Source organism: Drosophila guanche, unplaced genomic scaffold (genome assembly GCF_900245975.1).
Source record: "Drosophila guanche unplaced genomic scaffold, DGUA_6, whole genome shotgun sequence".
Taxonomy (NCBI): Eukaryota; Metazoa; Arthropoda; class Insecta; order Diptera; family Drosophilidae; genus Drosophila; species Drosophila guanche.
Window position 1 is genome coordinate 5,400,554 of NW_022995743.1, and position 14,545 is coordinate 5,415,098.

Here is a 14,545-nt window from a genome sequence, read left to right on the forward strand (position 1 = left end):
TGATAATAGTTTCAAGTTATTAACATTAATTTATTTTCCCCCACCTACCTACCCCGCCCTCGAGCTTCTTCATTGCTCTTTCAGTTTCGCCACAGCATGAGAATGGGATTTAAGTTGGTTTTATCATTGAAAATGTTGGCAAAAGTTCTTGCATAAATTATTTTCACGATAATGCTTGCATTAATGAGGCTTTCGAGCTAATTAGCCCCACCGCAAACATTTAAATTGGTTCCTTCTTTTGTGAACTTTTCGCCATATGATAATTCTATTGCGAATCTAATCAACTGCGTTTTGCTCGCCACTGTTTTGCCATGGGCAGCTTTGCAGGGTTCTAGTGGAGGCAAGGACCCAAACGTGTTATTTTGTCATACGAGTGGACGTCAAGCTGTGTGGACTGCCATGTGGCAGGGAAAGCTTTCACTGGGGTTCCACTACAGCAAAGCTTTTTCTTGTACCAACTGTACTCTCTACATGTACAGCTTTTAGCTGTACTTTGGGGATGTCACAAAAGCTTCCCTAACTGCGGACTTGCAAGCTTTTAAGCAGATCTATTTACCGTTGGTGTAAAATACGTGAACATTTGTTGTTAAATGTAAAAACACAATGTAACAGGACACTTATTTAAGAACTGTTTTTGCTAGCGAATAAAACTGCCCGAAGAACAAACTGAACAGATTTTGCTGTGTCGACAGTTTGTCGCTGTACATTACCAAAAATTGCAATTAAATAGAATAATAACAAATAACCAGTTGTCCTGGCATGCTGCAAGTATGATTCCGAATAAAACTTAACCAGTGAAATGCTCGCTGAGCAGGAAACACATTTTCCCTGGAACTGTAATGCAATTCCGCTTTGCCGGTTAGGTTTTTATCACACACATTTAAATTTGACCCAATTCGGGATAAGTTTCAACTAATGCTCTTATCCTACAACAAGAAACAGACAGCCCCCAAAGCTGTATTTAATGTCTCAGTTGACATACGAACCTGGGCCATCAGGTCAGTGGATTATGTTGCCCAAAGAGCGCCCAGCAGGGCAATTGAATTAATCGCATTAGATATGGTCGAATCATACGAGGGAAAAGCTCCCACATTACACAAAGTTACTCAATTAGCAAACGCTTTGCAGGAATTATCAGCAGCAATTAAAGTTGTCACATCAAGTTGTTTATTGTTTATTGAAATATTGGATATTGTTGTGTATGTTTTAGGTGTATAACTACATTTATTAACTTGTATACAGTCACTATAACATTAGGTTAAAACACTTAAAAACGTTCAATAGATGCGCTCTCTGGTAACTGACTGACTGACTGGCTCTAATAGCTCTCAATTGAAATGTTTCTGTTTCTGTTTCCGTTTCCGTTTCTGTTCTGTTCTTAGGTTGTGGGCCAGTTGAACTTGGCTTGGCTAAAACATACATACATATGTGTAGATGCTGAATATGTATATGTAAAACTAATACACTTATTATCATAGAATGCTTACATCAAAGATAGAATGAAGCTCAAGTCTTTATAGTTCTTTGGAGCAGATTACAAATATACACAGATATTTAGATATACTACAATCAATACACACATACACATACATACATGGGTTTGCCGGAAATGTACACAGTTTGCAGTATGAATATTTTTATAAACATTGAACAAACATCGAATTTAAACACTTTTGTCGATTAACAATAGCATGCCGCTGCGAATCACAAAAATGCATCATTCCACCAACGATCAAAAGTTCACTTTTGAAGCAGAACCCTTGTCCATTCAATAAATGTCGATTGTCGATTATCTTATGGCATCCCAACCCAACTTTCTGACTAGCATGCGGATGGGTTTAGTGTTGGATTTTGTGTCTTATGTGTCTACAAATAATTATTCCCACCTTTGCCACACACTGTGCTCAATCAGGTAGCTGCAAATTGCTCAACTGTAGGCCTGTTGTCATTTCCGATTGCGAGTCGTTGATTCAATATAGTTAATATTTCACCCATTTGTTTAAGTATATGTTCAATAAACTTGTGATTTCAGTTGCTAAGCAAGCTCTACACACACACACACACACACACACACGCAAGGACACACATTTAATTAACATTAATCGGAGGTCTAATCGGAGTTGTACCTTCACTCAGCCGCAACGTTTCGCAATCCATAGCCTAAACATTCAGATATTTGTGTCTCTAAATTTAACATTCATATGATTATGTTTATAGCTAACATCTATAACTGTTTGATTAGGAAAATATAGTGTTATATATATGTATGTATATCTGTTCTTTTTGCACTGCACTTTCCCTGTCAGCAGACAGTCAACTGCCTCCCTGCCTGTCGCGTTTCTTTACAAAAATACACTAGCCTACAAAATGTACATATTTCGATCACTCTCTCTCACTGTCTCTCTTGCTCTCTTGCTCTCTGATATGCTGTACAATAGTTATTTATCTGGTTTATCGTCCTGCCTGGCTAAAACCTTAATTTAGGGGAATGCAACTCGGGGGATATAAAGGGTATGGATATGTAAATTATAATTATAACGAATTTCCTTTCAAGTTTCTTACAGCTAATCGCTTAAATTAACTTTTACGCTAGCCATTATTAGATCACTTTTAAAGACAAGTGCCCGAAGCGGATAATAGAACCCAACTAAGGCTCGAAATCAATGAACAACTCAGCTCGCTGCTGTGCATCTTGGAGATACAATATTAAATGTACAAGCGTCTTCGTATTTTAGTATTTAATTAGGCCATAAATCACGCACAGCGGTTGCATGTAAATGAGACCACACATGCCACCCACAAGCACCCTGCAACATTCATCCAGTCATCCATAAACAATGCCGTCTCCTCCTTCGCTTACTTGCCACTCGAATCGCGCAGGGAGCGTGTGGATGGCAGGCCACGCAGTCCCTTCTCCAATTTGTCAGCATCGCCGGCAGAGAAGCGAAAATTCACGGCCTGTCCATGGCCCTGGGCCTGGCTCACGCCCAGCAGAACGGGCCTTGAGGCACGTCGCGGTCCCAGCAGCTCCACACGCTCCTCCTCGTCCCTGCCATAGCCGGCTGCTGTCGCTGCCAGCGGCATTGCAATCGGTATCGGAATCGGATTTGGGGTCTTGGCCGGGGGCGAGTACTCTGCGGTGGCCTCCGACAACCGTCGATACTCTCCGCTGCGCGAATGCTGCAGCTTCCAGGAGGCGCGTCTTGTGGTCGCCACACTGGCCACGCTCTGATTGCTGCTGCTGCAGTGCACCGAGGCGCTGGTGGTGAGATTGCCGGTGCTCTGCGACGCGACGCAACTGTTGGAGCTGGAACTGCTGCTGGAGATGCTCGAATTGCTGCCACTGGCGCTGCGTCGTATTCGCTTGGATCGGGGCTCCGGGGGCTGAGGTGGCGCCTCAAGCGGCACCACAGGCGGCGCTGGTGCAGCCGTGTGCTCCTCCGGTGGCAGCAGGCTGTCCGTGCTCTTGCAGCAGCTGTGATGGCTGGCCGAATGCTCCAGCTTCATGGTCCAGCGAAAATCGTTCGAATTCTCATCATCCAGCGGCGGATAGATGCGTCCAGACCCGCCACTCGAGCCTCCAGTCGGGCCAAGCAAACGCTCCTTGGAGCTGCCCAGCGTGGGATCTGCCGGGGAGATGCATTCCTCGATGGTGTTCAGTGGCGATATCTGAAGTGTCTGCTTCTGCTGCAGCAGTTCCATTTCGCTCTTGATGGCCGGCTCGATGCCCAACAGGCCCAGCACCAGCCGCGGATTGGCCAACACGAAGCGCTCGAAGGTGGGAAAGTCAATGCGATAGAAGTCCGTCTGGGAGCTGCGATTGGCCGTTGTCCGTGGCGGTTCGCCAGCGCTGCTCGCTGTTGTCTCTGGCTTGGCCTGCTCCGCCTTTGAGCTGCCCGGCAGCTGCACATCCCGGCCCCAGACCTCGGGCGGATGCGAGGTGCTCCTGTGCATGGGCGCCGCCTCTGCTGCCCCATTGGGCAGGTGTCCGCCCATCAAGTCCAAGCCAGCGGCATCCGCCAGGCCCAGTCCGGAGCGTGCGGCCAGCCCGCCGCTAATGTTCGGAATGGAGCGGGCCGGCTGGAATTTCAGGGAACTGTGCGATGTCATGGCCGTCGAGGTGAAGGCCATCTCCTGCAACGCACTAATCGCATTGCGCACCTCCACGCTCAGCTGGGCAACGTCCTGGTGCAGGGTGGACACCTGCGAGTCCAGCCGCTCCAGCGATGGCCGCTTGGCCACGCCCGACTCCTCGCCTTCGGTGTCGGGCTCCTCGAAGGAGCCACGGTCCAGGCTGCAGGCCGCATTGAGATTCCTGTTCCGCTTGTTCGTCTCCCGCAGCGTGATCAAGGAGCGTCCACGCTGGTTCAGCCGCTGATTCCGTGGACTGCCGGCCATGCCCAGCAGTGGCGATCGTGTGGCATGCAGCGGGGAAGCGTTGCTCACGCTGTGCAGCGGCGAGGGTGTTGCCCCACTGGCAGGAGCTGCACCATTCTCCTTGTCCGCGGCGACCTCCTCGCCCTCTTCGCGATTCTCGTCATCCTCGCTGATGCTGGGCAGCGGAAAGGAGGGTCCGATATCCGAGTCCTGATTCTCGTAGCCCTCACGCAGGTTGTAGGTCAGGTCGTGCTGAATGTCATTCGCGAACTGTTGCTGGTATTCCGGATACAGACGCAGCACCTCCACCAGTCCGCCCATGTGGATGCACTTCAGATCGCAGTAGGTGAGCGCCTGCAGGGCGGGTGAAACCCAAAAAGAAACACACACAAAAAATGAGTCAAAAGCCGTTTGGCGCTAAGCGATTAAACACTTGGGCCTGCAGGGTTCTGGATTCTGTGTCTGGAGTGGGTTCTGTGTGTCTGGTTGTGTGCCGGAGGCGTGGAAGGCATATTTGTGCCCGTAAACAAGATACAAAAGCTGAAACAGCGTGGCATATAGGATAGCAGAAAGGGAGTATTGGATTCCTCACTCAAGACAGAGAACCAATGGAAAGTGAAGCCCACGTTTGGAGCCCAAAGAAGTGTTCCCTTTGCAAGGCAAATCTATCTATCTAGCGCAGCTTTTCGTGGGTACTCAACCGTCGACTCCTGCCGTCGCACATTTGAATGTTGACGCCGCTGCGTCTTGTATTCATTACAAAGTGAAGAGTACACACCCTCTCGCACATACAGGGGTGCGAAAGGTACCGCTTAAGTATCACTCATACGACCCATGCCCCCGAGTGACGCCTACGAGAGGGGGCAGCAGGAGCTGCTGGCAGCTGGCAGCTGGCTTCTGCGAAAACACACTCAGAGTATGTCTGCACTTTATTTTCGCGTGGCAGACATGCAAATAAACACGAGATGAAAGCACAGGTAGGGATAGGGCCGCACATTGGGATACACTTGCGGGTCGAGCTACAAGAGGAAGCTCTGCTCAAGTCTTTCTTATGAACATTTGCTACAACTTGCCACAGTTATGCCCGCTGAATGAGGGCATAGAGGAGTCTCTCTCTCTCTCTGCTCAAACTATGTATAAATGAAACATTTCTCAACTAATTAAGCTACAATCAAATTGGAAATTTCTGCGCTTTAAACATTGCTCAGAGAGAAACACCCACTCAGGCCAGACAACACCCACCGATTGCCAGACAAAAGTGGATGGCAATTAATTAGGCGTGAAGCTTTAGTAACCTGAACCGACCCAAGATTATTGCCATAATTTAGAATGTCTGGGGGTGGACAAGCATTTGAGCCCCCTTGGACTTGTGCTTGCAGGCAAAGGAAAGAATTCTCCGTAAACTGTGTGCTGTGCAACGATGTTGAAACGAAACCTCTGAAGCATTGCGTTCTGTGATAAAGTTAACGACAAGCGAGATGAAATTGCAGTCCCCGGTTTCCATGTAGATAACAAAAATATAATTTCAGGGCAGGCCAGAAACAGACAGCGTGGGAGCGTGGGCCATGGCCAGACAAATAATTCAATTGAATTGATTAACTCAACTAAAGGAAAGTCAATTGACCGAGCTCCATGCAGCTCCCCTCACAGGCATTTTGCCTACGTTTTTCTTCCTATTTTCAGAATGTAACTAACAAAAGGCATAAAAATAAATTCTATTTAATTACTGCATCCACTGCCCCTCGTCACACACGCCCACAGATGCCACTGCCACACACACAAAGGGGTAGATGAATATGAAGGAGACTTTTACTTACCTTTATGTCGCTGCTGCTGCGTACGACAACATCCTGGCCAGCACTGTTGGTGGTGGCGGTCATCTGGCCATTGCTGGTGGCCACCAGGTGCACGTTGATGTCGGAGCCCACCAGGTCGCCCTTGCCTATGTGAGAGAGAGAGAGAGTGTGATGAAAGGTCAATCGCGTTAAGCGGTGCCGCAGCCAGCACAGGCACAGCAGAATCAATGAGCATAAAAATAGAGCCTGAGAGGGGCATTTGTCTAGGGGGCGCAAAGTCGATTTCAATGTCAAGCTGGCAGTAGATGCTGACAAGGACGATGCCTGTCTTGAATGTATAAACAAGCACCTCCCCCCAGAATGTGTCGAGTGGAATGCAGTCACGGGGACACGTGGCAGAACAGTCAGAAGTGCCAGAAGCGAATGAACTGACAAAAGTTCAATAAACGCTCAAAGTCGAAACACAAACAGAATGAAAATTTGTCATAAAACGAAAATCAAACAAGGGAGAATTGCAGCAACAAATGCTTAAACAAGGAAGGAATTAAATAAGAGTGACTCGAAACGAGAGTAAATATTTGGCAGATAATTCTCATAAAAAAAAGAAAATTAATATAGACTGCAGAAATGCTCCTTAGTTGTGTTGTTCCTATGACAGTTTTGGGGAAGCTAACTTTTGCGAAGCTAAAACTCACCCAATATAGCCACAACCATATCGTCCTTGATCACCTCCATGGAGCCATTGCACAGATAGTAGATGTAGTTGAGGGCATCGCCTTTGTGGATTAGATATTCGCCGGGTGCGCAGAAGTTTGTCTTTATGTGCAGCGACAACAGCTTGAGGCAGCCCTGCAATGATGAGACACACACAAACGTAGAGCACAAATATGTGTAAATGGATTCGAAGCTGGTCAGCTAGAGGAATTGTTGGTTCTTGTTTTGGGGTCGACTGTTGGACTGGCTGGATGGCGGTGGCAAGCATTAAGCTCAGCGGTTGCCGCGCTTTATTTGCGCAATGAAACAAAACGACAACAGCTGTGTCCTTGCCCTGAAATATCCTGCGGTCGGCAGTCCTCCGTCTACGTCCCCACCCGTCTACGCTAAGTGGCTTAAAGCGCGCTTATAACTGTTGAGTGGTTTTTATTTGCACAGCCTTTGCCTTACTGAATGGGCTTTATAAATATTTCGCACTCCCCCCTTCGGTCTGCTTTTGTGTTTAGATTCGTTTTGTTGGCTCTTCATTTTATTCAAGTTTGCACTCCCACTAGTTGAATAAATGCTGTTCTAAAAACACAATTCTTTTCCAGTTAAACTCTTTAAGAAATTCCCCATTTAAGCTAGACATCAAATTTGTGTGCATCCTTCGGCAGTTCTGTGCTGAACACTGAACCGTAAATGAGAAATCAATTACTCAGTGAAGGGCAGGCCAGAGGTAAGGCACACAAAGCGGAGCTTAACGGCAAGGGCGCACCTTTTGCGAAAATCGTTTCCATCAGCAGCAGCAGCAGCAGCAGCAGAAGCAAGAAAAACACTCTTAAAGGACCCATCCCCATACCATTCGTAGGTAAGCTTTCAGAGGTTGACAAGGGTATTGACATTGGGCATTGGAAACTACTCGAATTCGGCGAACTTTCTGTTGCTGCACTCGGATTTTTGCGTACATACAAATGTTGCCTAAAACCTTTTTCATGCTCCGCTTCAGACGCTGGAACAAGCCGACCGACTGACTGTGCCAAAAGGCCACATAAATTTGATGTGCCAGAAAGTTTTACCTGTGACCAGAAGTCGCTTTATGCGTACATGCGAGTATGTACATATACGTATGTGTGTCTCTCGTTTGTGTGTGTGCATGAGTGTCTGGGCGACAGGGAACGAAGCGAAGGCAAGCCTCAACATTGCTGTTAAGCTCGCAGTTAACTTTTGACTGCTCCAGAAATCCCCCTGCAAAGGGCCGTGCGGCTCCGCTTTTCTGATTATTTTGCCATCGTTGCCATTTCGTTCCATTTGTCTGGCCCGAATCTCTTTCAAAGCATCCTACACGTCGACCCCTGAAAGAAAGTATTTCCATCTCATCCCCCCCCCCCCTCTTACCTGAGAGGCAGCCTCGAATATCGGTAGCTGTAATATTTCACGATGTAGATGCATGGATACGTCGCCACGCAGCTCTTCGGGAAATTCACGTAGAGTCTGCAAAGAGGGGGCAAAAGGAAAGGAACAAAATAAATATGTATGTATAAAAATAATAAGAAGCAGGTATAAGCCCGCTATGTATGTTTGTATGCCTGTTTATATGTGAGAGCGTCAAGCAGTACAAGTGAAAATTGAATTGCATGAATATTGCGAGGGAAATGTTTGGCATCATTTTACTCGGTCACCAGGGAAATGTTGGGCTTTCGCTTACCCATATTGTTATTGATCTGTTATACATATATATATATATTTCGAACAACAAGAAGGGAAAAAAATGAAAGCAAACGAATAACGAACGATGGCATACGCATAGGTACACATTTAAAACGCTACTCCGCGATTCTTGCATTTTTTTTTATGTCACACTTAAAGCGCGTTCAGATGCAGCTGTCTCTTGATCTTCGCATAATTTGTATTCTGTTTCTCTCTCTCAGCACTACTCTCATTGAGCTCTGTGCTTTGTCACCAACAACAACATTAGTGCGCGCTCTCAGTGCAGTCGCTCTCTCGCTCTCAGCCCAAGTCCGCAGCAACGTACGCAACTCTGTCGTGAAGCATTAACCAACGGGACTCTCTCTCTCTCTCTCTCTCTTCTATTCCTATGTACATTGTTGCTGTTTCGTTTCTTTAGCTTCAGGTAGATTGATCTTTGTGCGAGGAATATTCATGCTTGCTGTGGCAATCTGAGATTCTTACATCTTCCCACCTTCGCCGCTTGAGCTTCGTTTGAGCATGCTTACGATTGCATTGCATTCTCCTACTAATTAGAAATATTTCTCAACTGACATTTCCAAGGAAATATTGATTGACATTTACACAGAATTCCTGCTGTGCAATCGGTTGGGACCTGAGCATGAGCACTGCTAAATTTAATCTTCTACGGAACATTAAATTAAAATGCAATCGATAAATAGTTTCACAACTCGTGTACGCACATGCGAATTATAATTAATCCCTAATACGCATACATCTGGTTTAAATTACGTTGCATGACATTTTCAAAGAAATTCGATTGGGGCATGACCACAGGCCAAACAACAACGGAATCGAATTCCATTTAAGTTGACAAATAGTTTTAGAATTGGTCTATGTTTGCACTTCAATTAACACAAAATTCAAGTGTAAATCAAAGCCACGTTCAAATATTAATTAAAAATGTATTGTCTGCATGCAAATACTTCGGCAAAATTAATTGTTGGCAACTTTCCCACCCAAAATTGTATGGGAAGTGCAACGAAATATTCGAAAGAGGTGGCAGAAATTCGGGGTAGCCACGCGTAACTAAGCTGGGAAAATGTTGGAGAATTTGCTGTGCTTGTGTTTCATTCTTGTAGCATCCTTTCAGCGGTCATTATAATTCTGTATTTAAGAGAGAATTTCATTCCATCGCTTCATTACATCGTATTGCATATACGTAGCTGCCACTCAAGAATATTTATCAAACTTAACCACACATCTGGAAAGGGCATATTCATCTTTGTGTTGCCTTTCGGCAGCCTTTAGTTGTTTCCTGTTTTTGGGTGTTTCTGCTTGCCCCCAAAAGGTCAATTCGCTTGGAATTGTTATTTATTCGCTGCCCTCTGATTCAGTGTGCACAGAAGTGTAAAATATTCTACATTAATTGCGCACACACCCACACCCTGGCGCCAAAGGACGAAGCCGAATGCCAAAGTCAAGGAAAATGCTGGAGTTTCGGGCGCCTGCCAAAGAGCAGCGCGGCGGGACGGTCCTGGGGTGTCCTGCTCTGACGCTTTTGCCAGTTAATTTTCATGCGCAATAAATTAACAATTTAATTTACTGCCAGCAGCCTGCCAGCCACTGAGCCACAGCCTCTGCCCCATTTTGTTGGCTATACTTTGTGAACTTCATCGGTGCATGTGTGTGTTGGTGTGTGTGTTTTTCAATGTAATTAAATTAAATATGAATTATATTTTTGTTACAAATTTAGGCTTTTATTTCTGGTTCAGTTTAACTTATTCCCATTCAAACGGCAGTTGATTTTTAATCAACCCAAAGCGTATATATCCATGGCAATGTTCAACCTTTTGAGGTGCGCTGACAGGCAGCGTCAAGTGCTCTGGGTGTGCAAACTTCAAAGGCTGTCCACGCTAATTAATTAACTGCCCCTAAGCCCCGAATGTGCACTGCACGTGCTCGCTGGCCGCCGCTGTTGTGGCGTTGGCATTATTTGAAGAGTCTTTAATTAAAGCCATTACCAACAAGGCAGGCAAAATGTTGTTTGCCATTGCGCCACTGAATTTTGCTAGCAATTAGCAAGGGCATAAAACTCTCAGTTGGAGCTGCAGTATGTCATTTAATGGTGTCGCAAAGTTGGGGCAACAAAGTTGTGCAGCTGCACAACTGCTGCAGCTGTCAGTCACTCAATGAAGTCAGCTAAATGTCAGACAACATTTGACCAAAGCTGGAGTCGGTTCAAGTTCAGAATAAGTTCAAAAAAGTTATGAAATGGCAGCAGCTACTATCAGTATTGATTGCCCATGAAGTCGTTTCCCTTATCCCTGCAGAAGAGCAAGCCCACAGCTTGCAGTCCAACGGATTTCCGAGTTTTAATTAAAATATAGATTCAGTGGCAGAGATTCCACTCAAAAGGCGACACTCAAACAATACAATTCGATATTTAATTTCGGTTTTGTAATGAGTGACAGCAGTGGGCAGCAATGGAATTCATGTTAAAGTACCTGCCAGCTGGCAAGCTGCCGGCTGGACATCAGTGACGTGGATGACCAATCAAAGGATGACCAAGCCATTTGCCATTTAACCCACTGGCAATCAATAAGTCACACACAGCCACAGCACACACACACGCATATGATTGTGAGTGCGAACCCTAGGGGAATTTGCTTAATTAAAGGCCCAGACGTATACATATATATATTGGAAATGCTTGGGGCACGCCACAAGTGAAAGCTGGGGGTCTGGGCAAAAGATGTGCCGCTGCGTCGACAACTTTGCCAATCATTTTTTTTTTTTTTTTTTGGGGAAAGCAAAAGTATAAATGATTTACGAGACGCATGACTAGAGAGAGATATACCCATGAGACCCAAGGCTTACCTCGTATATATCAATGCCGTGGCTTAGTGACCAGGATGTCTGGAAGTAATCCTCAATGCGTTGCTTCAGCTCCTTGGGCATCTGAAAGAAGGAATCACTACACGTTTAATTGGGTTTCGCTTGCGATCATGACGGTTAATGAGATGCAATATCATCCAGCTCTATCACTATTCATCTCTGCATTCTCCGCCACTCTCCTTGGCCACTTCTCACTTCATTTGCATGCATTACGCGTCTATGAGCCGCACAAATGCGCTTAATTGTGCAGCACATTGCGTATACGCTGCCGCGTGCGGTAAGCCACCCCCCACACAGAGCCTGCCTAATGGAGCAACGCGCAAGTTTGTCCTATCATCAACAGGTTGCAGTGGCAGCCACACACACACACACACACACACCAGATGGAGCAGCTTCAGTGCAGAATGCTGGAATCAGCAATTCATGGCCTTAAGGCCACCCCCACTCCACGCTCTGCTGCTGTGCCCAACGTGGCGTGGCATATGGAAAGTGTGCGCTGCATTTTAATAAAAACCCATCGAGGGCACTTCTAGGGCAAGTTGTAGTGGCGGCTGACAGGGAGCGGGACCCTGGGCTACACTCATTTCCTGTGCGCGTGCGATTTCTGCTTGAGTGTCTTTCGATGTTCCTGAAAAACTCATTCCCGGATATGAGTTGTGGGCCTTCTATGCCAATTGTTTTTCGATTTCTATGTGCAGTTTCCCCTCTCCTCTGTTTGAACTCACATTATGCAATGCCACAAAATCCTTGAGATCGCGCCACTTGCTCTCGTACAGGGATCGCCGCGAGTACATGCGTTGAATGATGGCCGTCACATTACCAAACACCACGGCATGCATCAGAGCTGAATAAGGGATAAATACCCACATAAATAAGTAGCAACTAGAGAGCGCAACAAGCGGCATTGTACTCACCTCCAATAAGCATCATAATAATGGTAAAGACCTTCTCGCACGTGGTATTGGCCGACACGTTGCCGAAGCCCACCGACGTGAGACTGGTAAAGGTGAAGTACAGGGCCGTTGAGTAAGTTTCGGCCGCCGTCAGGATGGCCACAGTGGCGTTCTTTCGTTCGGCCAGCAGCTGCAGCCACCCTGTAAAAAATACTAAAGGGCATTAAGTACGAAGGGTGGGAAAGCGAAAAGAAAACTGGTTTAGTATTTAATTGGAAATTCGGCCAAACAAATTGTGCTAATCAAATTGACAATGACTGGGGGCGGCCTAGCTTCCCGACTCCCAGCAGTTCCCTACACAGTCCCAACATCCCACACGACTCTTCCCTGTGGGTGTCTGTCAGTCATTCCGTTGGAAGTTCGTGCCCAAATCCGGCAAAAGTTCCAAGCACGGACCGGAAATGTCAAACAGAACTTTTCGTGTGTCTATCCGGCTGGTGCCTCGTGCTAAGTAACTGGCAATTTGTGAGAGATTTTTCCCATGGCATGGCTTTTCCCCAACGGGCCAACTCCCCTACCACACACGCACGCACGCACTTCTAATATGAATTTACATATATTTATATGTGTGTGTGTGTATGGCTGATAAAGTGCTAGAAATATGATGATAAAAAGTTTCTTTATGCAGCAAATGTTTTCAATTACAAAGCAAGTTGATGATTTGATTTGATTTGATTGAATGTTCTTTAAACTTTGTGCCAACAAAATACATTAGAAGTAGGTGTAAAAAATGGTGGCCTGGTGTTGCAGCTGATGTGTATGTGTCGCCCGGGGATAGCACCCAGCAAGAGAGAGAGAGAGAGACACAAATTCAGTTAGCACCCAGTGGGGCATCCCATTTCCGACTGGCTACCAAACTAACCAAATTAATGTCCATCTGCCACGCATGCAGACGGGGACCAAGACCAGGCACAACTACTGAACCTTGACACTCACCAATGTTGCTCTCGGGGAACCATTCGTACTCCTTGACCGCTATCACGTACCAGATGCACGCCAGCCAGTGGGCGGCCAGCGTGAAGGAGAACATCAGCAATGTCAGTATCATGGCCGTATGCTGTGAGTATCGATCAATTTTTTGCAACAACCTAGCCAGGCGCAACAGTCGCGTCAATTTCACAAGATGGATGTGCGATTCCTGGGCGGAAAAAGTAAACAGAGAGCAAGCGGGAATGTTAGCGTCAAGTGTTACAAACTGGAGATACCTTAAACTACTTCTACACTCAATAACTAATGCAATGGAATGTACATATGTCCACTGTTAACATTAATACTTATGAGCAAACCCATTTGAAACGTACTTTTTGATAAGGTCCACGTCTACTCTCTCTCTCTCCGCAAGCATACCCTGCCCAAACTCTCGAGGTTATTGTGTATTGGGCATAAAAAGCGTTGTATTTTTTTCCTGGAATGTGCCACTTGCGAAGGTTAGTGACAAAATGCAAACATGTTTCGGTGAAGACTCCGCCTATTCCGCGTTTCGTCCATTCATTTTTCTTCGGTTCTCCGGTGTTCAGTTTCGCCCCCACACACTCCGGGCTTTATTTTCAACTTTTCACTTTAATCCTGTACTTTTGTTACGCATTTTTAGGGCACCACATTTTCTATTATGATTATACTACGACCACTTGACCTACGAAGGGTCCACTAAAAACCCAAATTGACAACTTCCGCCAAAGGGGCGAAATCAGGCAGAAAGGATGCCATCAAAAAAGATGAAAATAAAGTTAAAGAAGGGGCAAAGGAGTGTCGAGTGCGGGGTGGGGGAAGGAAAGTCTAATGCAAACATAAACAAGCTTATCGGTGGGGACGTTGGCCACCCAGAGAGAGACAGAGAGAGAGAGAGAGAGAGGGAGCGAGAACTTGGGAATTGAAGGCTAATGCCGTCGTTTAGTCTTACAGCGCCATAAGCGGACATTTTTATTTCTTTTTGTTGATTGCCGCTGACGAAGCGGCATCTTTAAAATGGCATCTAAGTAATGGGGCACGGATTATGTAGGCTGTCTTGCTCTCACTCACACTCTCTTTCTTTGCTGACCTGCAGCAGCAAATTCTTTGCGTGCGAAAAGGAGATGATTGAAAAACCTCTTGGCGGGAGCTTTTTGCGGTGCAGGTAGACAGCTAGCGACAGCGGCGGGT

At 46.2% G+C, this 14,545-nt stretch overlaps 1 protein-coding gene across 2 annotated transcripts in view; it reads right to left on the reverse strand.

Annotated features, from left to right (window-relative positions):
- Positions 1–1,144: 1,144 nt before the first annotated feature.
- The window catches only part of LOC117586136 (potassium voltage-gated channel subfamily H member 8), a 56,921-nt gene continuing 43,520 nt past the window's right edge, over positions 1,145–14,545 (reverse strand). The window contains exons 10-17 of one of the 2 annotated variants that reach the window (XM_034276032.1): positions 13,343–13,544; positions 12,368–12,559; positions 12,179–12,297; positions 11,436–11,516; positions 8,265–8,360; positions 6,869–7,022; positions 6,195–6,319; positions 2,857–4,731 (exon numbers count right to left, since the gene is read on the reverse strand). In XM_034276032.1, the coding sequence (XP_034131923.1) occupies positions 2,857–4,731; positions 6,195–6,319; positions 6,869–7,022; positions 8,265–8,360; positions 11,436–11,516; positions 12,179–12,297; positions 12,368–12,559; positions 13,343–13,544 (2,844 nt within the window). Of the gene's footprint in view, positions 4,732–6,194; positions 6,320–6,868; positions 7,023–7,945; positions 7,992–8,264; positions 8,361–11,435; positions 11,517–12,178; positions 12,298–12,367; positions 12,560–13,342; positions 13,545–14,545 lie in introns of those variants that run through there. The other variant, XM_034276040.1, reaches the window with a different exon arrangement.